This window comes from Lemur catta, chromosome 11 (assembly GCF_020740605.2).
Source record: "Lemur catta isolate mLemCat1 chromosome 11, mLemCat1.pri, whole genome shotgun sequence".
In the NCBI taxonomy this organism is placed as follows: Eukaryota; Metazoa; Chordata; class Mammalia; order Primates; family Lemuridae; genus Lemur; species Lemur catta.
Genome location: NC_059138.1, coordinates 64,288,505 through 64,314,029, shown reverse-complemented (window position 1 = coordinate 64,314,029; position 25,525 = coordinate 64,288,505). Strand labels below are relative to the sequence as shown.

At 34.4% G+C, this 25,525-nt stretch overlaps 1 protein-coding gene across 2 annotated transcripts in view; it reads left to right on the top strand.

Moving 5' to 3' along the window:
• The window catches only part of CRPPA (CDP-L-ribitol pyrophosphorylase A), a 240,872-nt gene extending 225,180 nt beyond the window's left edge, over positions 1-15,692 (top strand). Inside the window, exon 10 of one of the 2 annotated variants that reach the window (XM_045564077.1) lies at positions 15,037-15,692. In XM_045564077.1, the coding sequence (XP_045420033.1) occupies positions 15,037-15,141 (105 nt within the window). In that variant the 3' untranslated portion in view covers positions 15,142-15,692. Of the gene's footprint in view, positions 1-18; positions 91-15,036 lie in introns of those variants that run through there. The other variant, XM_045564078.1, reaches the window with a different exon arrangement.
• The last annotated feature ends 9,833 nt before the right edge of the window (positions 15,693-25,525 follow it).

The window sequence follows — 25,525 nt, the reverse complement described above, 5'->3', positions numbered from 1 at the left end:
TATTTTTGTTCTTCCCAGATCTTTTTCAGTTTATTATAATGCTGGAGCAATAATTAAATGTTGCTTAGCCTTTCCTGTGTCCTACACCTCACTGAAAACATGTCGGCAGAGAAAGCAACTGTTCATTATTTCTCAATATAAAACAGATCCTGCCAGGGATCATGCCAAGCCCGACCAACCATGACAGTCAAATCAATGTATGTTTTGGTTTAAATTTTTATTTATGCCTTTGCTTTAGCAACTTGACTCTGGTATTTGTTGTCCCCTATGGCTTATCATTTTATGGCATGACAGTTCTTGAAATTGACAAGGCTTCCTGCCTACCTTTGTAATATATATGTGTGACAGTGTAAACTATAAGAGAAAATGACATTTTGACTCAATAAATATTTACTTCATGTCCGCTACATCTGTTTTACAGAACTCTTTTTTTAAAAAAAAATTCCTCCATCAGTATTCGCTGAATAATGCTTGCTTCTACCTTTTGTCTGGATGTTACAAATTCTGGAATCATTAATGTCCCGATTTTCACATTAGAGTTTATTATTATTATTACCCAAGAGATTTAATTCTCTCATTAGATGGCATTCATGTCTAAAACATAATTAACTTGGTAATTGTTTTTTTTTTGTTTGTTTTTGTTTTGATTTTGCAGTTACACAGGCAAAATATACATACCATGGAGGTGTGAATGTGTATTGAACCACATGGCAAATTTTCTGCTGCTGAATCATTTAAAATCTTAAGAGAGGAATTATATTTTTAATATGTTATTAAATTGCACAAAATGACTAATGGATCTAAATTTCCAGTAGTCATTTCGAAGCATGTTCTCTTGGATAAGAATATCTCTAATATAGTTATTAAGTGATTGATCTCTATGGATTGTGATTCTGGCTTGAAATCTGGGTTTTTTGGTCATTATCTATGCAACTTTTAACAAGTTATTAAATCTATCTTGGTATAAGTTTCTAAATAATGGATTTACCTCATAGGGTTTGTTAAATTTTCTTTACTTTTTTTCTTAGTGATTTTGTAAGATATCCTGTTTTATACTATAGCCATTCTTGAGTTTTCTATGCATATTTACTTTTTTTCTTTTAACTTAACATCAGTTATGATTAAATATATATTGACTTTCTTTGTAAAATAAATTCAGTACCACTTTCAACCCTATTCGTTACTTCTTCACATTCTAAAATTTTATGATGTATTAATATTTTAAATGATATATTTTTTAAAGACTTAATCATTGCAGAATTATTAGTCATGTTGCTTTGCTTCCTAACCTATTAAAAACAGTTGTCTGTCTCTTTACAACCTATTCATTTTTTCTATAAAGTTAAGTAAAAATTATTCTGACACTTGTTAAAAACAGTAAGGAAGACTTTATTCAAGGGACTACCATACTGGAGTTTTGCACGAGGGGAGAGAGATTGGGCTCAACTTCTAACAGCCTACCATAAATTTGTTGGTCTTTCTTTAATTCAAGTGCTAACATCTGTGCAGTACAGTGATGGGATTTAATGTTTTCAAATCACTAAGAAGAAACATTAGGGATAAGGGGTGATTCTGGTTAAGCTGACTTGATAGGATTCTTGCTGCATGCAGGCCAGGGTGATCACATTCCATCTGGGGGACTCTGGGGGGATGAGGAATTGGATCAGATATTAAAGCTGATAAGATACTGAGGGTGGGAAATTCTTGCTCAATTGACTTAGCAGCATTCTTGATAAAAGTGGGTGAATACAGACTGACCAAGGGCAGACATAGAGGGCTTGGGCGAGCCTGATTAGTTCAATCAAGGAGAAAGTCTTTGTCAGTAACAAATTGTAAATACTAATGGTTAACAAGGTGCCATTTTCTTCTTTGTGACTTTTTTTTTTTTTAATCTTGGTTTCCATAATACTGCAGTCTTCTGATTTCTTCCTGTAAAGTAAGTCTGCTCCTTCTCAGATTCCTTGCCAGCTTTTTACCTCCACTAGATCCCTAAATGCTGAAGATTCTTGGGGCACTGTCCTGTGTGATCCCTGGGAATTCTTACCCAATCCAGTGGTTTTAAATTCCCTTCATTTGTAAATGACTCTTTCCTATGATCATGGTTCACATATTTAACCGTCTACTGGGTATCTTCTCGTGGATATCTCCCTGGCATCTTAGATTTATCCAAAACATACTTTGTTATTCCTGACATCCAAAACCTGGTTCCGATGAATTAAACTTTTTATGACTTTTGTAGTGATACTTTATATGTAATACTATTTTTTGTTTTAAAGTCTCTGATTTTGGGTGAATATAGTGAGCCACACTTTCTTTTGGTGAGTACCTGTCTGGTATATTTTTCTCAATCACTTAGCTTTAAGAATTTTGTGTCCTTCTGTTTTAGGTGTGGCTGTTATAGAGTTGACATGGCTGCATTTAATTTTTAAGCCAACCTGATAATCTCTGTTTCATTTATAAGCTTTATTCATTTACATTTATTGAAATTAGAAAAATATTTTGTCTTGTGTCTTTCACCTTATTTTTTGATTTCTGTCTTTTCTTATTTTTTTGTTAACTATTTGAGATGTATGTTTTGTTGCTTTCATTGATTTTTTTCCTGATTGTTTGTAACTTTTCATCTTGAAATCATTTCAGATTTACAAAGAAATTTCAAAAATAGCACAAAGAATTCCTATATACCCTTGACCCAGGATCCCTTATATTGACATCTCATATAACCATAGTGTCAAAATCTAGAAATTAAAACTGATGCAACTCTATTATCTAATGTCCAAATTTTATTCAAATTTTGTAGATTGTCTCAGTTAAATATACTTTTTCTGGTTCAGGATCCAATTGTGAAACACATTGCCTTTTGCTGTCAGAACTTCTCAGTCTCCTTTAATCTGGGATACATTCTCAGTCTTGGCTTTGTAGTTTTGATAAATACTGGCTTGTTATTTTGTATAACATCTTTCAATTTAGAGTTCTCTACTGTTTTCTCATGAATAAATTCAGGCTATGCACTTTTGGCAAGAATGCCACAGAATCAGTGTTGTATTCTTCTCAGTGCATCACATCATGGGGGTCACATGATGTCTACCTGGCTCACTACTGTTAATGTTAACTTTGATCACTCCATTATGGCTTTTGTTTGTCAGGGAAAGTTTTTATTTCCTTTCATTCATAAAACACAGATTTGATGGATAAAGTATTCTTTGTTCACAGTTTTTTTCCACCCCTTCAGCACTTTGAATATGTCACCCTATTTTCTCCTGGATCGTAAGTTTTCTGCTGAGAAATCCACTGATAATCATATTATCAGTCCTTTGTATGTGTGTGTTTCTTATGTCTTGATGCTCTCAGAATTTGTTTGTCTTTTATTTTTGATAGTTTAATTATTATTATATGCCTTGGTTAACTCCTTTTTGGCATGTGTGTAACTGGAGACAACTATGCTTCCTGCACCTGGGTATTGGTATCTATCCCTAGAGTAGGGAAGTTTTCAGCCATTATTTCTTCAAATGCTTTCTGATCCATTTTCTCTATCTTTTTCTTCAATTTCTATTATGTGACTGATCTCTTGCTGGTGCCCCATAATTCCCATAAGCATTCCTTCTTCTTTTGCGTTTTTGACTGGATAGTTTCACGTTTTGTCTCCCAGTTCACTGCTTCTTTCTCCTGATTGATCAAGTCTGCTATTAAAGCTTTCTGTTGAATTTATCAGTTTTCATTGTATTCTTCATCTCTAGGTTTCTATCTGGTTATTTTTATTGTTTCTGTTATATTAGAAATGTCTGATTGAAGTACAAAAGCTGGACTTAAAAACTCTCTGTCATCTACCGTATTCACCAGACCTTGTACCAACTGATTACCACTTTTTCTAGGCTTTGGAACACTTCTTGCAAGGAAAATTATTCAATTCTCAACAAACTGTGGAAAATGCCTTTCACGATTTCGTCGCCACTTGCTCTCCAGGCACCTTCACTGTTGGCATCAACAAGCTATTGTTAAGATGGTAAAACTGTGCCAATAGTTTAGGTGCATGCTTTAATTAATTGTACTGCTTCTTGTGTGAGATATAAATAAATTACACTTTTGATTTGAAATTATGCATTTCATATTTAATGACCTAATATTCTTTGTCAAACTTCTTGCTTTTTTGGGTTTTATATTCCAAATTTCATTAAATTTTCTACCTGTATATTCTTGTAGTTCACTGAACTCCTTATTGGAACTTTATTGGTTTCTTTGTGTCTTTGCACTGTTGTCTGCAGATTTGAGGAGACAGCCCCCTCTTCTGGCCTTTACAGGTGTCCTAGAAGAATAAAGTCTGAGTTCCAGACATTTTTAAGTCAGTCTTCCATTTATCTAATTCAGTATTCTACAGAAAAAGTGGGTTTTACACCACATCTATTGAGGTTTTTAATTCAAAATACATTTAATATCTACATGAATTCTCTTCTGACTTACATAATCTCATGTCAACATAAGATTATTCCTACTTTTTGCTTATTTCTGTGGTTAAAACATCCTCTTTAATCTTCCTAATACTGAAAATTGGACAATATCTAACACATTTTCCTGTTTAGCTCAAAAGCATCATTTCAGAGAGAGGTATTTATTCTGATGATTTCAAAAATTTCTTTCCACCAAGGGAATTGCTTCACGGATCTGCAGATTTTTTTTTTCTACTTCCTTATTGGGAAGAAGCTCTATAGGCAATAATTCTACCATCTATGACCTGGAGAAAGGATTGTTTCTGCTTTCCATTCTGGAGAGAGCTTTGCCAGGCTAATATTTTGATAACTAAGACTGGTAAAAATAGTACTAGTCTTTTTGGTACAGAATTCTTTTTGCAGGCTGCTATTCATAGCCACCTTATTGGAAAGAAATACTTTTTAATACAATGGTAAACAAATTCCTGCAAAACATTGAGATTAAGACTTTGGATACTCAATACACACCCATTAACCAATATTCAAAATCCTAATGGTCATTAACCAGGAGTCTTTTTTTTTAACTACTCAAAAATATTCTAACAATAATTCCTTTACTCCCCCATTTTTGATATGTTTGAACTGGCCCATTTTAGTTCTTTCTCTCTCTCTCTCTCTCTCTCTCTCTCTTTTTTGTATTAAGTTTGTAATTAAAAAATTGAAACTAAATTTTATGGGAAAAAATTTAACCAGTTTTTCTGATGCTACAGAAATTATCAATATTATTCTACTAAGACCTGGGCCATCCACTCAAGAAGTAACTAGAATACATTTTCTGTCCCTTCCATCATTTATCATGTGTTTTGGAAACATTACTCATTGTCATTAACACCTGATATGTATGTAGTTTTTCTGCTTATGCAGCCACCCCATCTAAGAGGATACCTGCCTCATTGTCTGCCTTTATTCCCCTGGATTTGTGTGTTAGTAGGGATTTATTATTGTCTCTTACACTTACCTCTCAGAGTAGAAGTTCTCTTATAAGGGTTGGGGGAATTATGGACCATAAACTCCTTATTTTTGATATTTTTTCCAGTTTCTAAGGACAGATACAAGGTTTGTTTTTAATTTTTATTTTTAGGAGGTTGATTTCATAACAATGTAGGCTTTAAAAACGTTGCCATTTCCAGATGTCTTAATGGTCACCTACAAGGTCAGATCTTTATGGAGTTATTTAACCAATGAATCTATTTAATGTTTATTGAATACCTGCTATGGACTTTGTTTGAGTTATCTTTTGGTATCTTATAATTTAGCTGAGAAAATAAGACCTGTAGATATACAAACCTAATAACAATATTAGTAAGGGATTTTGAGAAAAACTATGACAATGAAAATTGCTGATGTGCAGTAAAATAGATGACTTCATAAGAGGAAGTTATTACAACTGAGTCCTTTAAAATTGATGTGAATTAGAAAAATAATTACTGGAAAACCATTTTACTTGAGCAGAAATAACAATGACTATACTAGTATAGCTACAAAAGTGGATTCTGTACAACAAAGGAGTTAGAATTGCAGTTGGAGGTTTAATTATGTTGGCTGTGGATGGCCTTGAAAGCTAAGAGGAAGTATTGAAAGTAATTTGGGTATGATATAGTGAAAGTGATTATTCTAGTGAGGTTAGAGCAGTAGTTAAGGGCAAAAAGAAGTAGCCAATTAGAACATCCTGGAGGCAGGCTTACAGTAGTTGGAATATGACCAGTGAGGGGTGTCACAATAGAGAACTAGCAGGAATTGTAAGCTGTTGGGTGAGTTGTGTAGGATCAAAACATTTTTCCCAATTTAAAAGGGCATTGTATATGAGTCCACTTTTTCAACTTTAGTAAGTTGTGGAATTTATATTATGAATGATATAAAAAAAAAATAAAGTCTGACAGTGTGATAAGTCCCAGATCAGAAATAATTGTTTCTCAAGCCAGATGTCTGGTGTCTTTAGCTTTCTAAATTTTTCTCTACTGCAATCTGGCTCTGACTACTGCATAGTTTTGGTCTTTCCTTTGTTCTCTGTTCCTAGTCAGCAGAGTATCTGTGCTGCCTTTTGGGGTTTTTTTTGACCAATCCTTTTTTCTTAATTACTTCGATTCACAAATACTTATTGAGCACCTACTGTATTGCAGGGCACTGTTCTAGGCACAGAAAATAAAGGAGACTAAGACTGTTGTGTAATGACTGTTAATTAATAATCCCAAGTGCATTTTCATTAGTACTTTATTACCTAGGCTTTAGGGAGAGAGCTTTTTCATTCAAAGGATCAAAAGGGAAAAGCTTTTTATTTGGAGAGGGCTGTTTTGTTTTTCTCAAACCCTATCAATAGGTGATTGCTTTTACTTGTAGTTTTGGAAATTTACAAACACTGAACATGTATTTTCATCGCCGCTAGGGGACAGTGTGTCACCATTGGATTTTTTTTTCCATATCAGCAAAATATATACAAAAAGGAAATTTAGCCTCAAATTATTTTGATTTGATATTATGATCTTATAAATTTAACAAGCCTGTTAAAGGTTTAACAAGTCTACCACTTTTGATTTTTATATATGGTATAGAGATAGGTGTGTATATATTAACATTTAGATGTATATATAAATAGCTAGGTATAGCTAGAACACTTTTATTTGTTGATAGTGTTTAAAATTTTGTGACATTGAGATAATTTTTGCATAATTTCACAAAAACAAAGATGGCATAGGATATTAATATCAAACTATAAGCAACCTGAATTTCAGGAGAGTTTTGTAACTCATGGAAATTGAATTAGGCTTTAGGTATGGAATTTCCTGAGACAATGAAATGCTTACCCTTCAAGAAGCACCATGTAATCCCAAAATGTCTAAAGACTAAATATATATACATATATTTTAACTTTATAGTTTTCCTTTTAGCAGAGTACATTGTATTCTTTAGGAGTGATGTGTATGGAAGATAAATATCTCTAAAAGATTTCCTTTCAGGTTGTCTATAAAGAGTTGGAGAACAATGAGGTGTTGTAGCTTTTCCTGCTATTCTCTGAGACAGTATTCTACAAAATCCACATAAACTTGATTCTAACAGCTTACAGTAAATTTGTTTACACTTCTTTAATTCAAGTACTGACATCTGTGTAGTAGTACAACAATGGGATTTAATGTTTTAAAATACACTTTTTAAAAAGTTCTTCAAGTTTAAGTAGTCTAGGAAGTTCCTCCAAAAGTTGTCCTTTGAGAAAATTGGAAGGGTTGGTTAGTAAGTAAGGAATTGTGAAGACATGGACATCATAGAAAATTGACCACTTATACCCTTGCAAAATGCTGCTTATTAGTGCCTTACTTCTGGAACTGAGGCTTTACTTGTCCAAATTTTGAGGTGAAGGGTGAAAAAGGAGGTAAAAAAAAAAGAGCTGCTATGAATTATGGAGATGCCACTGTCATTCCCAAGGTTCTGTGAAAATAAATAAATCTACTTTCCCTGATTCCCAAAATCTTGCCAGAGGCTTGGCAGTCCCATGAAAATTTCTCATCAAGACTTCACTAGTCTGCTTAGATGATAGACACAACGTCATAAGGAAACCAACCCAACAACAACAGGACACACATGCAAAAAGACTGAAGTAAGGGATTTCATTTATAAGACTTCATTACTATGTAGTAAAGTTAGAATTAGCTTATACGTTTAAAAGATAATGATAATTAGAACTTTTGTGCATCTTTCGTCTAAATATAGCATATTTAATCTTAATCTTGAAATTACAGGTGAAAGGAAAATAGCTAAATATAAATTTCTCAGTAAAACTCATGGTGAATTCTAATCCTAAATAATTCAGTTTGAGGATTTAGAAGATTAAAAATAGTTATTCTGTGTTGGTGCTATTTTGATATTCTTCCTAATGGTCTTAAAATCTAGCTGTTAAGAAACTCTTCACTATCTCAGTGAACAATTGTTACGTGCTGGATAAGATTAAGTACCAATTTTTTGTCGTACTTTTAGCTTGACTTCCATGATATTTTTCTTAACATCTCAGTCAGCAGAAAGATAAGACTTTGTGAATTATTAATATGGTTCTTTTGTGGCCTTGTATTGAAAGCTAGAATTTGTAAGCAAAAAACAAATGTTTTCTTTGTATATATTTTGAGGATATTTATGGAGACAAACATTCTCTGGATAATGTTCTTTATTATTGATTTTATATGACAACAAATCTAATTTAGTTCCCTGAATTTAAACTGTCTTGAAAATAAATTTTAAGATAATTTATTTCTTGTGAAAAGAATGAAATTTGTTTATTATAGAAATTTTGCAAATATAACAAAGCACAAAGAAGAAAGAGAAATTGCCATTCATCCATCATCCAAAAATAACTCTTCTTAACATTTTTATATTTTCCCTCTTGGTATTTTAAGAAAACCGATTACCGGATAATCAACTTAGAGCTTACTTTTTTCCCTTTTTAGCTGTGTTTTTTTTTTTTTTTTTTTTTTGCTATAATATAGTTGTAACCAAGAAAAGGAATAAATACTGTATTTCAACTAGAAGTTAAAATTTTATTATTTTATGAGTGGTAGAGTTCAAAATTGTAAAAATTTTTTTTTAAAACATTTGGCATCATTATGAAGTAAACAAGATGATAAAATAAGTAATGACAGCTATGACAGTAATTTAGATTTAAGCATATCTCATAGCATTAAATAATCTGCTTTTCTTCAAATTTCACAAATCTCTCTCTCTTTTTTTTTTTTTTTTTTTTTTTTTTGAGACAAGGTCTTGCTCTGTCACCCAGGCTGGAATTCAGTGGGGCAATCATAGCTCACTATAACCTTGAACTCCTGGGCTCAAGCAATCCTCCTAAGTAGACTACAGGTGGGTGCCACCATGCCAGGCTGATTTTTTTTCTTTTTTTTGTAGAGACAGTAGACAGTGTCTTGTTATGTGGCCCAGGCTGGTCTTGAACTCCTGGCCTCAAGCAATCCTCCTGACTCGGCTTCCCAAAGTGCTGAGGGTAATAGGTGTGACCACTGTGCCAGGCCTCCTTTTTGTTCTTATGTGTCAATACACAAACATTGGTGTGCCATGTTTATAGTTTATGCTGCCAAGGTATACTTGAAGCCTAGGAATTAATGTTGCTAGAGTTACAGATAGTAAATAAACTGCTGAGAAATTTAATTTCAGTAATTTTTTCTTTCCTTTATAATGTGGGATTTTGAGTACCTGCTTTGCTTACAGTACCTTTGTAAAGTCTTGCATATCACATCGATATGCCACTATAAGAATCAGTCATTTTTTCCCAAAGTATTTCTTGTCCATTCTGGACTCCAGTTTTGCCTCAACTTTCTCTCGTCCTTTGGTTCCACCTCCTTCAGGAATCATTTAAGCATAATGTGATCTTGCCATGCTCTGAATTCCCTCATCCTTTAATGCCTAGTGATAGCTATATTACCTACAGTCTACTCTTATACATTACATCACATTGCTTTACTAGGAATGGGGTTGACATTTTTTTGTTCTTGTTTGTTTCAGGATTAGGGTTAGAGCAGATATTGCCAATGAATTGGCTGCTGGAATAATCCATATATGGTTTCCTAAATGTTCCAAACAGCTCTCTTAGTGGTGAGGGATGTACCCATAGATAAGGAAGGAATAGGAAAGTGAAATGGTAATATGATCATAAAGTATTATAAAGATTATAATATTAATTCAACATTTTTTTCTCTGCCGCAGTTCAGATTTTTTTTTTTAACGTATCTTTAGGATCACTAGTACTGTCTTCTGCTCTGCCTATCCAATATTAAACCAGTATAGTTAATTCTTGATTTTAAGTTTTATATTTTAAAATTATAAAATATTCTTTATTATAGTTTCCTATTCTAAGTTGAAAATTTCCATTTTTCATCAACACTTTCATCTTTAGCTCTATTTGTTAATATGTTAATCATAATTATTTTGAAATCCTGGCATGCTGATTCCAACATATGTATCATTTCTGGATCTGCTTAATTGATTATTATGGGTTACAATAAGGGGTTATTATTATGAGGGTCGTATTTTGCTTCTTTGCTTTCTGCCTCCTTGGTTGTCTACTAATATTTCATTGTATGACATGAATTAGTTAGAAAACATTACAAAGGCTCTAGATAATTTTAGCTTCCTTCAAAGAATATGAAAATTTGTTCTAGCAAGCAGTTGTATTACAGGGAGATCAATTTGATTTTGTGAAAGTTGTTTGAGTTTTCTTAGTTCAGGTCTAGTAAGTTTTGTTTTTATTTCCAGGCCATGGTCCTGGTCTTTTAGAGATCTCATAAAGCCCTGGTTGTTCACCAGGGTCTTTTCATTCTAGCTGGATTCAAATATACCCTCTTTCTCCTCAGCACTGTGAGGCCTTGAAATCTCCCCTCAGGTCTCCAGCTTCCCAGCAGTTATTCTCTGCAAGGCCTCATGCAATCTCTCCCTGGGCATGAAAGTTAGGAGATGTCAACCACTGAAAGGGAGTTTTTAGCAGATTTTTAGGACTTCTCTGCAACTCTGTCCTATCAGGGACCTTGCTTGTGGAAATCCAAGCTACCTTGACAGCTCCAAATTGTAATCTGTATCTTTTGTACCCAAAGATATTGTGATTCTCTCATTGGGTTCTGTTTCTCCTTATTTTGGAAAAACATGATCTCAACAAAACAGCTGTCATGAATGTTAAGCTAGGGGGCTCTTCTTTCAAGGATTATAGACATGCATTTGGGACTGTCTAAGACCTGCAAACAGTATTTTTAATATTTTTACATACAGTTTTCCAAATTTAATGGTTATCTATGATAAGAAGTTGATATCAGCTGTCGTAGCTGAAATCAATATACCCCATAAAAATAATAATTCTAACAGCTATTATTGAATATTTGCTAGGTATCAGTGCTTTACGTGTTTCATATAATTTAGTACCCACAAAAAAATCTATTTTCCCATTTTTAGATAAAAAAGGAGAGCTCTACAACTTCAATAATTTGCTCAGACATCACTTAAATTGTCAAAACCAGTATATGAATACCAGCAATCTGACTTTAGAGTCTATGCTCTTCTCAACTGCATAATTTATTAAAGGAGTATTATATTTTTTATTCAAGAAATACACACATGGGCCAGTGCACACAAATAAATTACCTTTGTCACTCAAGTTGTATAATTCTGGCACATAAACATTTTTAAAATTAACAAAAAATTACTTTTTAAAAAGTAATAATATACTTAATTTTTTAGATATATGGAAAAATTGAGAGTATAGTACAGAATTCCCATATACTCTGCACCCAGTTTCTCCTATTAGTATCTTTTATTACTATGGTACATTTGTTACAATAAATGAACCACCATTGATGTGTTGTTATTAACAAAGTCCATAGTTTATTCAGATTTCCTTAGTTTTACCTAATGTGTTTTTCTCTTTCAGTATACTGTATTACTTTCAGCTGTCATTATCTCTTTAGACTTCTCTAGGCTGTGACAGTTTCTCAGGCTTTTCTTGTTTTTGATGACCTTGGCAATTTTGAGGAGTACTTGTCAGGTAGATTGTAGAATGTCCCTCTACTGAAATTTTTCTGATATCTTTCTTACGATTAGATTGGGGTTATGGAGTTCTGGGAGGAAGACCACAGAAGTAAATACCATTTTCATATGATTTCAAAGTGCATACTATCAACATGATTTTTCAGTGTTCATATTGACCTTGCTTACTTGGTTTAAAAAGTTTTATTATGTAATATTTGGAACTCACAAAGGAATGCATATGTATATACTCATTTATATATGTGAATGATACTGAAATGACCATCTTTACTGCCCTCCTGCTCCTCACTCTCCTCAAGGATTAAAACAGTGTTTTGCATTTTTGCTGGCAGCAGGAAATGGTTTTTCAAGATATATTTGAGTCTGCCCTTTTTCCTGTGTTATCAGTACTGTTCTAGAGATGTGGAATTTTGAAATGAATTTGAAATTTATAAATTGTGTGGCTATCTGAGCTTTGTACATACTAGCATTTTGTGATTATATGTGTGTCTCAAAACTTGTTTAATCACTTTTTAAATTTCCATGTTGTTCAAGGTAAAATGATTAATAAGTTTAGGCAGAGAGGGAAAATAGATATTCAGTGGAATGAGATAGTTACTTGTCATGGAATTCTAACTTTTCAAAATAAAGCCTATAAAGAATTACAGAAGTAAACTATCATTAAAAGAAAATCGTAAATCTTTATTAACTAAAAATATGTAAGTTAGGGAGCTATCAAAATGAGTATAGAAGATTTGTTGTAAGGTATAGATGTGTAATTTTTCTAGCCCTGGGATCTTAAACAGTTTTTCCTTAGTTTCTTCATCTGTTACTATGTTGTTTCATTATGACAAGTATAAACTGGTTTCAAAGGGACTACACAAATTGACTTTTTCACTTTAATTTTGAAAGAAGATGCCTTAATTATTATCTTTGTTATATCTCAATTTAATAAATGAAACTTGGGAGTAGAGGTGCATTTTATACCATACAGCATCGTAACTAATTGATCATGAAGAGTGACAAATACATATCAATAGTTGCTTTGTATGTTGCTCAGTTTTAAAATACTTTTATGTTCATGAATAATGTGATGTAGATGATATCTGCTCCTGTCTAATGAATCACATTTTAAGCCCCAAAATGCTTTTCTTTAGAATAATTTGTTTGTATGTGATTTAGGTCTTGTGACATTTTGGAAACTAGAACAGCATTTGAAATCCAGTATTGAAATGTCACGTAAAACCCACTTACAAGCAGCAAAGCAGCCACCATTCAGCCCCTGGAGGATCTTCCCAGCTCCACCCCTTAGAACATGATCAGAGAAACTGATGGGAAAGTGCAGCTTAAGCAGAGGTGTTCTCTCACCTTCACTGTCATAGACGAGAACACAGGCCAGGGAAGTGGATGCCTGCTGTTAGTGGTGAGGCTTCCGTATTTTTGGGTTTTTTTTGTACTATTGCTAGGCTTCAGCCTCAATATGCAAATAGGAGTAAACAAAGTAACCAAACAGCAATCAATGTCAACAAATGAATTCAATATAAAGGGTGATTATGTCTCTATCACAACCAGAGCCTCCTTTGCTTTGATGTGTTGTAATTTATGGAGTGCTACCATGTGTTAGGCATTGAGCTAAGTGTTCAATATTCAAAGATAAAATGAAAAATTCTTTATATATAAAACTTACCATTTGGTAGAATAGATGCGTAACTGAAAAGGCTATTAAAATTCAGTGTGCTAAAGGAATTCATAGCTGTGGAAAAATAGCCACATCACCCAAACTGGAATGGAGGATAGGAGTCAGGGTAGATTCAAGAGCCAGGTTCAACCTGGGTTGAACCACAAAGAGTAATTAAGAATCAGCTAAACTAGGAAGGGTGTGCGAAAGCTTTTCTGGCAAAGGAATTAGTTGGAGCAAAGGGATTGAAGCTCAGAAAAATACTTGTTTGTTCCATGTGGCTTGGGGAATTGAGTGATTTTAAGGGGCTGTCAAGAAGAGACTGGATGGATTAAAGACTTTTTATTACCAGATAAAAGAGTAGGACTTTATCCTGAGGTTTAAAGGCAGCATTCAAAGGATTTTAGGCAAGATAGTGATGTGATCAGATCTGCATTTTAAAATGAGTATTTTGACTCTTCTATAGAAAATGGAGTTGAAGAGGACAAGACATTAGAAACTGTTTCTGAGAGTGTTCCAGTAATTGAGGACAGAGGCGTTATGCTGGCAGTGGCAGTTTGAGTGGCATCATTCTTAATGCCTTATCCCAGTGTATATGGATGCAAGAAACAATAAGGAAATAGAAGCAATAGGTCCTGGTGATATACTGGGTCATGGGATAAGGCATTAAGGATGATGCCTAAGTTTAGAGATTGGCTATCCTATCCCTCTTTTAAAATATAGAACAGTTCACAACACAGAGACCTTCAAGAGATTAGCTCTGCTTCCACTTTCCCTTTCCTGTCAAACTATAGTTTCTGTATACTTTCAAGAAGCCTAAATAATTAGAAATAAACAGATTTCCATAGCTGGTATGATTTCAGAGGCAAAACCACATTTTAGCAACTTGTGAAATGACTCATTTCACAAATCTGCCTGATCCTTACTTACTTCACAAACAGCAAGCAGGTTTTTTTTTTTCTTCTCCTCACACTAGCACTCACAGACAGTTCATAACAAAGTTGGAGAATACTCAGAAACAGGATGAAGAAAAGGGTTGCATCATCATTGAAATATTCACACTTCAGTGAAGAGCCAAAGTTTGTCAAAAATGAGATTAAGGGAAAATAATCTTTTGTTTCTTTCTGTTAGCATTTGAAATTGTGTCAGTGCTTTTCGTTGATTCTTTAGCAGATATTTTTTGGTCTATAATGAAAAGTGCTTGCAAAAGCATTTGCTCTTTATTTGGGGTACTGAGTCCATGCCAGTGGCTAAGGTCTGATTTTACAAAATGCCAAATCCAGACAGCAGCAGATCTTGAAAAGTGGCTCCTTACCAAATTTAATATGTGACATCTTTTCTTTCTAAAATAATTATTGTTTTACCCTTTCTTTTCAGGATGAGCAGAAACTACAAGAGAGTTTAAGGCAAGCTGCCATCATTATTGCTGCCTTAATCAAAGAGAGAAATTCTGGACTCGTTGGTCAGCTACTGGTAGCATGAAGAACACAGAGAGAAAATTACCTATCAGGCTTTTTAAAACCTTGACCCAAGTATCTCTTTTGTGCTTCATTCTCCCCTTGTTGTGTGAGGTAGAATGTTTAAGTTGGCTTCTGTGTCATCTTATAATTTGTAGGATGTGATACTTAGATTATAGAAGTGGATCAATGCTTATATCTGTGAAATAAAAATATTTTTTGTATGTCAAATATAAATTGCCTGAACAGAAAAAAGTAGTAAATAAGTGGAAAATAACAGTCTTCACATGACGAATCTTTTCACAAAGGCACAAAAGATCAAGTAGAAATAATGATGGGTGAGCTATTCTTTCAAGGAATGAGAATTTAGAAAACTTCAGCTCTTATCTTAACTCTGTGCTAATAAATCACACTGTAATAAAGTTAATGGATAAGCTTCAGAATTATTCTCAATTCTAAAATTGTCCTTTCACCATGCGATATTTTATCTTCTTGTCTTGTATTGAAATTTTCTATATCTTAAAAAAAAAAATGGAACTGCTTGTTTCAAATGTCTTCCCTATTTGTGTCATATTACTTTATATCCCTAAAGGAGATATAATCTCTTTCTGCTTTTCTATTATTTTTAAATTATATTTTTCTTGGTTTATGAAATAGTAATATAATTATTATATTACATTATCTTACAGGGTCTCTCTTTTTTCTTTTTTTTTATTTTTAGTTCAGCGTATTGGGGTACAAAAGTTTAGGTTACATATATCACCCTTGCCCCCTCAACCCCCCGAGTCGAGCTTCAAACGTGTCCATCCCCTAGACAGTGTGCATCGCACTCATTATGTATGTATACACCAATCCCCTCCCCCACCCACATCTGCCCGACACCTGATCAATGTTACTCCTAAATGTGCTCTTAGGTGAAGGGTCTTTCTTTTTTCTGAATAGGCTTTTTAAAAGTCTGGAAACCTTAAAAATTATTTTGGTCAATCTCTGGTTAGTCATCTTCTGGAGAATTCGTTGCCCATCATAGAGTTAAACTGGTTTATTGTTTAGATACAGATACTGCTACCTTTTAAAATCAAATTCTTTCTAATTTCCATTGGTGTATACAACTTAAATATCAGTATTTTCCCTTACATTTTTCAATTACACATGTCCAGTCATCAGAGATACCTTTTATATATACTTTTATTTTATACAAACAGATTAGATCAGATTATTCCAGGGCTTGGACTGCATGTGGAACCTATAAAAGTTGCACAAAATGTTTTCAGTTAAGGATAGATTATATCTACCTTGTAGAATTTCTTCTTTAACATGTAGGTTGATTTTCCCTATATATCTCAAGTATTTATATAGTAGGAGAGTTTATGTTTCACATTTAAGTAATGATGAGTAGAATATTATGGGTATGGGATAATTATGGCAATTCATTCTTCTAAATGAAATGTGTTATTCACATGTAGGTTGGATCTAAATTCCTGGGCTCACCACTTTTTTCTGTCTCTCAGAATATTAAGAAACATAAAATCCAATAATTCAAATTCTTGAGGATAAAAATATGTGGGCAATGTGTAGATTTTGGTTAGAATGTCTTTGTGTCCCTATTAGGGTGGTTAGCTGTGTGGTGAAAGACATAGTAGCAAGGTCTATACCATGGGCCTGAAATATTTTAAGACTTTGAAAGTGCTCATAAAGGCAGAAGAGGAAATGTTATCAAAGTTTTAAAGAGTGCCTTTAAGAAGGCAGCAGGAAACTGGGCATATCTATGGCACAGTAAAATCTACCCTACTCTATGGGGTGCTGAGTTAACATAGATTTCAACTTAATAAAGGAATATCATAGCAGACAGGAATTTATCCTGGAGCAATTAGTATGACTTTACCCTAGACAATCGGAAACATTTAGTATAATTAAGTTTAGTTAATAAAATATTAAATTGTGCCTACAAAGTAATTATAGCATTTTATCCTTTATAGTTTACAAAGCAAGAAATTCGCGGCATTTGAAATAAAAATTCTCTACATCTTTCATTATTTAGACAAGGAAATTGGGGCTCAGGGAACTTAATTACCTTGGCAAAAGTTATGTAACTGCATAGTAACAAGAGGCAGGGCTTAAACTCAGGAGGACTGAGAATAAGTGTTAAGCTCCTATCACTGTCTGACAATGACTCCTGGCAAAGACTTCCAAAAGACAGCCTGTGAGATATAAGCCGGAGGCTCTTGAGTGTTGGAGGAATGGACAAGGAATGGATAAAGAGGGCAGGAAAAATCTGTACAATGACCTGATGAAAGTCCTGGAGGTTTTGGCTTTCCAGCCACCTTCTCAACATGCAGAAATTGTAGCTCGGGGTGAAGGGAATGGAGAGAATTATTTTCCAAGAGATGAAGATAAATTATTTCATTATTTAAGAGATCCAGAGGCAACTGTGTTATTTTTATAACCGCTTCTGTAAATTTACTTAGTAAAAACTGTCCATTCTCACTTTGCTTTCCAAAATCTCTTTTAAAACAATAGTAATTAGGCCTCAGGGTTGCTGGAATTGCTTCTACCTGTGGGAAATTGGGTGGAAAGACTATTTCCTTTCTAAATTTATGCTACTTAGTTAAATGCAATTTAAAGTTAGTCTTGTTAAGAATTCAACGCAGTGTGAGCAATGGTTTAATTAATGACATTGGTAAGAGCACTTTTTTCCATAGAACTGCTTAATTTGAGATACTGACTTGTTGCTGATGTACTCGCCTACAGATGAGAGTCAGATTCCTATATTCTATCAGAGCCATTGTTACTGTGGTCATTTTAAACATTTTGCATTGGTTTAAAAGGAAAACTTTTTTCCCATATAAATTTATTAAAACTATTAAATTTTACTTTGTATAAATACAGCAATCATTTTATAAAAATTAAATTGTATAACATTTTCTTACATTAAAATCTGTAAATTTAATACTGAAACAATAGATTCACAGAAGCATAAATCATAACATTTTAATTAAAATGTTAAAACAATTTGGAAGAAGAAAGATAAAAGTTATTTAAAAGTTTAACTTGCAAACAAACAGGATAAATGAAAGATTGTTAGTATGGCTTAAAATCAGTGAACTTGAAGTATCTATATAGGTGGTGTTGGGCATTGTAGCATTTATATGTGTTCTTGTACATTTTAGCTTCAAAATTATGAAAATGTGTGTATTTTTAATATAAGTAAAAAACTATTAAAGATTCTAAATGTTTTACTTATAAAACAAAATATAGGTAATATATAAATAATTTATATTTTAAAATCTAATGGCATTTTCATTTATGTTTACTATATATGTACATATTTTTTCTACTAAGTCATAATTGAAACTAAGTCACAACTGAAAAACTAAATGTAGCATTTATTCTCAAAATATAATGTGATGGTTTACATTATAGATTTTGAAGTACAGAGCTATTCTGCAAAAAACATTTAAAAAAATGCAAAACCAAAAGTCTCAATTCGATTTTCTCTTCTTCCTCTCAGTTTTAGCAGGATTCCTGGCAATTATAGTGGCTGGTAAGGATATAAAAGCTGTACTCAGGCACTGTGGAAGAGTATTGTGATTAGGTAACAGTGTCTGTGATGAGTTGAATAATTGTTCAGAAGTAATCTTTTCCTCCCCTTACCTTCCACTAAAGGAACATATATTCACTTCTTAACTTTGGGATTCATCATGTGACCTGCTTTGACCAACAGAGTGAGTCAGAAGTGGCAGTGTTCCACGGAGACCAGGCATTAAAGAGAGCTTACGTTTCTGCTTGCTCTTTTCTGACTTCTGCTCCCACCATGAGAAGAACATGCCCAGCCTAGTGTACCAGCTCCAGAAGAAAGACAAGGACCTAGTCAGCTGACCTCCAGCTAAGCCACAAATGGATGCTTTCACCTAGCCCAGTTCAGTTGACCTCCAACAGACATGTGAGCTGAATGCTCCTTGTTTTCTCCTAGTACTAAGTTTTGAGTCTTTATATTGCATAGCGATTGGTGACTAAGGAGAGAAAATCTGTGGCAATGTGCAGTATATTTGCCCTCACAAATCTGGGATGTATCTGGAGACACATATTTTCCTAAAGCATAATGCTTATAGGAGATTCGTTAGAGCGGTGATCTCAAAGTACTAAAGGGTTTGTGGATAACTCATTCCACATTCAATAGTTTCTAAAGGATAAAAATGAAACTGAATATTTTAGAAAAGTTTTTTTAAAAAGGTGATACTGTCTTGAATCTCAAGTTATATGGAGTTAAAAATATGTACATTTAAAATAATAACAAAAATAGCCAATACTTATTGAATTATTACTATTTTCCAAAAAACTGTTCTTAGTGCTTTACATGTATGGAACTTCTTTATTTTTCATAACTTTATGTGCTAGGTATAGCTATTACCATTTAAAAGATTGGAAAACCAAGGCATATAAATTTTGAAAAACTTATTCAGAGTCAACCTAGCAGCAAGTGGGAGAAATAAGATTCATATTTGGTTATTTAGTCTCAGAGCTTATATTCCTAAGCACTATGCTATACAATATTACAAAACATACTTTTTTAAGATGCCTTAAAGAATGACTCTTAAAGATGGGAGTTTCAATTTTTTTTTCTTTAATAGCAAGAGAAGGAAAATGAATAAAAACCCATTACTTTTTAGTGTTTCTGTTTTTTTTCCTTTCCTTTGCCATCACCACCCCCAACAGACACAGTATGGAACATTCTTGGATGTGCATGTGCTGGTGAAATCAACGAAGACTGATATCCATATAAGATTTTTATCCATGCCATCTCTGTGAGCTCTAAAGTTGTTGGGATTTCCTCAGGCAATGCATGGTGGGATGCTTGGATAATGAGAGTTGAAGGTGAAAACTAGAAGCAAGTACTTTCTTGATGAAAGTAGCCATGAGTGCCTCAGCAACACAGCAAGATATGAAAAGAAAAGTTAGAATACATTTACCAGCTTTATAGGAGAAAGGAAGTTCTAATGAAGTGTTCAGTAATGAGAAAGTATGAAGTCATCATTTGCCATGGAATTCTCTTAATCAGGTGTGTTCACCAGTGTTTGCTCTGGTGAATAGGAAAATTTGGGGATGAATGATACCTAGTTTGATGAGGGAGGCCAGGGTGGACCCAGATTGTTTTTCCTTTCTCATCTGAAATGGTGAAATCTTTGATGTTTAAGTGTCTTCACAGCTGAAATGCATTATGTAAATTAATTTTCTACTTAGGGTGCTACCAAATAATCTGAACAGTTGTTAAAACATCTGGGTCTATTTTGCAGTATAGATGAAACCTGGCTTGTCAAGTGCAATTTTTTTAATTCTAATATTAACCTCAGTTAATCCTTGCAGAGTCTCTACAAGGCAGATCTGTATTAATCTTGTGATACGATGGTTGCACCAAGGTAGATGCAGACATTAAGGAATCATGATCACTCAGCACACTGGAAGCCAAACCAAGTCTGGAAATCCAGAATTACTGACTGCTTTGGACAGTTTTTTAGGGAATTGAATCACAAAAAGGACCGTTCTTAAGGTTTAAAAAATCTGATTTAAATCTACATCCAGAATTTTACCTGGATGCATTCCCGTATTTTCCATTTTGCAAAACTGCAGTTGATCCTAGAGGCAAAAGCTTCAACAAGACAATCCTAATGATTTTTTGACCTGAGTGGAGACATGATTTGAGATTCCACATAAAGGCCAATTTTGTAAGAATTTCCACTAGACTATAGACTGTAATAATTGTGTTATTTGGATAAGGTTTGGCAAAGCATCTAATAGATTAACTGAATGGGGTTTCTGGAGTTTTGCCATTTTGTAGCTATCCATTATGTTCTTTGTTCTACCTCATATTAATAAAATGAGCTATTGAATTGGTTGGTTTATTGGTATGTCAGGTTTTTATTTATATTTTTTTCCTTTTCTATTATTTACATCTGAGCCTTTAATTTGGTTGAAAGCAAGCTCTTCAGTCTAAGTGGATAACAAAACATCCCTTTGAGGAGAAGGAAATAGATGATAAAAATCTGAGTGTTACTAATTTTCTTCTATAGTTTAGAGGAATTTTTTTCCATCCTGTGTGTGTTTTTAAGACCTTGTTAAGTTCATAGTTTTTTTTTTTTTCTTTTCTAGTCTGAATAGAAAGTCATTCTCTTTAATCCCACCTGAGTTTTAAAAATGTATTATTGAACTGCCCAGTCCAGGAATTCAGCTGCCTGTTTTACTGAATGGAGGTATGTATGACCCTATGGTAAAAGAATGCCTTTCAAAGACATTTCCGCCTGTTTGTTTCTTGGATCAGTTACTGTTCACATAAATCTGGACAGAAGCCAAAATATGTAAACAAATTGAGTTTTGAGAATCCCAGTGGGAATGTCTACAAGTTCTGCCATAAATCAGGAATTTAAAATAAATGAGGATAAATACAGTATCCTATAATAAGATAGCAGGGAGAAGCAACTATAAGCCAACTATTCTTGGCTCTGGGTTGGGAATCTTAATGAATATTAAAAGATTTGGATTAATCATGAGGTTATGCATAATATCACTCCTTCCCAAGCCTATATGTGTTGCCTAAACAGAATTTTATTTTTGTTTTACTAACTTTTAATTGCTTAATATCAAACAACTGTTCAACTTTGAAACCACTACTTTATATTCTTTTAGCACACTAAATATAATATGCAAATTATTTATCTTTATTACTAATAAGGAATTAATGACTCTATATTTACCTAAATCAGTGAATACAGTAAAGGATAGTTTGAAAGATTGGAGATTTTTTCCCCCTAAAGCTTTTTTGGTGTTCTGAACTGAAAACTGGAGATAACAATTGCCATTAAGCTGTGTCGGAAGAGATAAGGGGTAACGTGGCATTCTCTGCTCTTTGTATTACCTTTCACCCAGTGCTAAAACTTCAATGTAAAGCTCTCTGTTAAGAAAGACAACCCAAAAGTTCTATTTGTCAGTATGATAGTTCCATTAATTTCTATATGTGTGTAGAGAAATAGAGGGAAAAAAGTATATTTGTTCATGTGAACATTAGAGTTCTAAAACAATTGCAATGTGAGTTTGTGCTTTGTATGCATATACAAGAACTTCTAGAGACTAGGTGCCACTGATTTAGCAAAGAGTAGATGAATATATCTGGTGCACAAATACACATATGTTTACTCTGAATAGCTAAACATATATAATTAACAATACTCATTGGCAGTGCAGATTGGACACATTCTTTAAGTGATTGTATGTTTTTTATGTTGGCAGCCCCACTAGCCTGTGACATAAAAATGAGATAACACTTCCATTTGTTTTTTAAACCCAATTTATTATAACACGAGCTCATGTTATTTCTGCCAGAAACCAACCTGACTCACAGTATCCTCCCCAGCAATTTCATGCATGCCTTAGAATAATCCCCTCAGTTTCTCATACATTTCATTTTTCATTTTGTCACCAGGCTGTTACCCTCCTGAAAAGCATGATGAGCCTCATGAAAAAGCCACTCTGCCTGGCACTGTCACCTCCAAGCTTACCTGTCCCTGTGTGCCCACTAGGGGAGGAGCTCTTCTTGAATTTGGGGCATTGGCTGTGGATGCTCTTCCAACTCACTCAGCTTGATCTCAGATGCCTTCAGCTGAGAAGGGCAGAGACTAGACCTTCCCTGAAACTCCAATAACCTTTCTGTCCAACAGGGATGTGTCTCCACCAGAGAGAAGCAAAGGTAGGCTTGCCACTCGCATTAGGCCTCTCTCCACTTGCCTCACTATCAGAAACACTTTAGGTGCTTGGATGTTTGGGCCCAGCTACTACTGAGCCAGAGGACAAGCAATGCCCACCCTCTGCTCTACCCTTATCCAAAGAACTCGCCTTATTCATTATATCAAGATTAGATAATCCCAGAATGGATGATGGCACCTATCATCCCTTCATTTCAAGAAAAATGCCCATGTGTCTAACAAACACAAAATAGTGTGGATATTAATGCATTTCCTAAAGTCTGGCTTTTTTAGTTTTAGCCACAGTCAACTGTAATGCTCTAATTTTTAAAAAAAGATTTTTTTTCAAAAAATCTCATATTTAACTGGGAGAAATATTTTGACTTGAATCAATTAAAGAATACAATTTTACCAAGTAACACAAGTATGGGCAAAATATGTAAAAGACTCCTTTTTCTGTATAAATTCTCTATGATGTTTATTGTAAAAGAGTATCTTGGAGACAAACTAGTTATTTAATAGCAATTACCATTAAGCTTTGTTTTACTCTTTACCAAGTAATTTTCACATTATCTGATGTAATTTTCTTGAGAACCCACAGTTGTTCATATGTTACCGAAGAGCCTGAGGCTGGTAGATGCCACATGGGAATCCTAAAATCACACAGCTAGTAAGGGGCATGGCCAGTCCCCGAAGCCTGTAGTTTTTGTATGCCCCCCACACTGCCTCTCATCAGTTAGGATCTAAAGGTGATTCTAAATAATAATAAGAAAAGAATAGAAGTGATGATTTAAAAAATATATTTAGAGTCAACTTATTCAATTGTGTTTCAGTTTTTTTGTTTTGATTATCTTCTATGGGCTTCAGGCCCACTGGTGGAGCCTGTGTGTGTCTCCTGGTGATTAAGATGAGAACTGCTTAGCAGACCAAATCCTGGTCCCCCTCCTTGTTTATGTGGGATCTGTTATGATCAAAACCTCTAGATTCTGTGGAAATTCTACAAAATGGCAAAAGGCAGGATTCCTATTCTTCTTGATTCTCTCACTTTTCCAGGAAAGGTGAGAAAGACAAAAATTATGACAATGGAACATGGTATATGGTAAAAAGTGAAGTAAATGATATTGTTACTTAGTGATGGCAACTCGTAGGAGAGAACCTTATGGCATCCTAAGATACAGAGAATTCTGTCTTGTTGCGGCCATAGTACTCAAGATTTGGCTTAGGCTTCCACTAAATTCCTTCCCTAAACTTTCATATAGGGCAACATCTCCTCTTTGGTAGTCACATAGCACCCAGTGGGTACCTCTGTTTACTGATTATATATTGAATTGTTCTCTTTATACATCTCTGTTCACTTTCAAGTTCACTTTTTAAGATGTAAGCTCCTTGAGGCTAAGCATTGAGCTGTACCTATTGGGTTTACTGCAGCTTTCATTAAAAGTAACAGCAACATGCTAAGGTCCATTTGGGCCATAAGATTTAATGCCAGTCTAGTAGCAGTATCACCAATCCTAAAATGAAGCCTTTCTCTGTTGGGATATAAACCCTTGAGGAATTTACAGCCTTACTTAGCAAGGAAGAGAGAATATATAAATCGAGTGATATTTTAAAAATTCACTGAAGCATATGTAATGTGTTGGAATCTCAATTCATAAATTCATGTGTCCAAAAATATCTTTTTTTAAAAATCAACTTATCCCTAATTTCAAGCCCTGATCCTGTGGGGTTAGAAGAAAAGTCCACCAGGGATGTATAAAGACCCTGGGTCTAAGAAGCATTAAGGCGTCAGAACTGTCCCTTTAGTTCTCAACCATCAGTCTTCACTGTTGATCACCAGGGACCCCACTGTCCCTGCAGGTCCAGCAAGCAGGGCTGGAAACACAACACGGGTCCTTGTCCTTCCGGGGCCCATCACCCTCTTCTTGATCTTCAAGCCTCTCTCCCTGCCCAGCTGGCTCCCACTCTCTGCCTTTCTCCTCTGACTCTCCTCCCTTACCCAGGGATCGTCAGTACAAGCTAATGAGTTTCCTCTTTTATGGTAGAACCAGCAGCACCTGACACTTGCTCTTCCTGCTTTCCTTCCTTCTGAGATTCCCAAGGCAAGGAACGATAAAGCCAGGCTACAAGCTTTAAATACAAGGAGAGGAAAAAGAACAGCAAAATGTGAATGAATAACTCAAGGAGTCCTGTCTTCTGTCCATTAAATATTAGGAGAGGGGTGCAGAAGATGAATGTCTCTCCTCTCAATGAAGGTTTCTGGTCCCCTCCAACCCATGTCTCCTCCCAGTGAGTAGCACATGACCCCACCTTATGTCTCCAATTGCCTGCGGAACAACGTGTTTACACTCAGCCATCTTTTCAGTTTTCTCTGCTAAGCTTCACTTGTTCCCCAAGTTCACGTCTTTTTCAATGTTACTGATTCTCGCTGCTGCTCTCCTTCTTTTGGAATTTTGGACCCTTTTCAGCATTCCTTGTGCTTTTTTTTTTTTTTTTTTTTTTTTTTTTGAGCCACCCATGAAATGTCGGCTTTCTTCTCCTGCCATCACTTCTGTCTACACATTCATCACTACAGGGCACTCACGGCCTGTGTGCCACACACTCCAGCAAACCGCTCACCATTTCCTGATCCACACTGTTGTCTTTTGCCTTGTGGCTTTGAACACACTGTTGCTGCCCGAC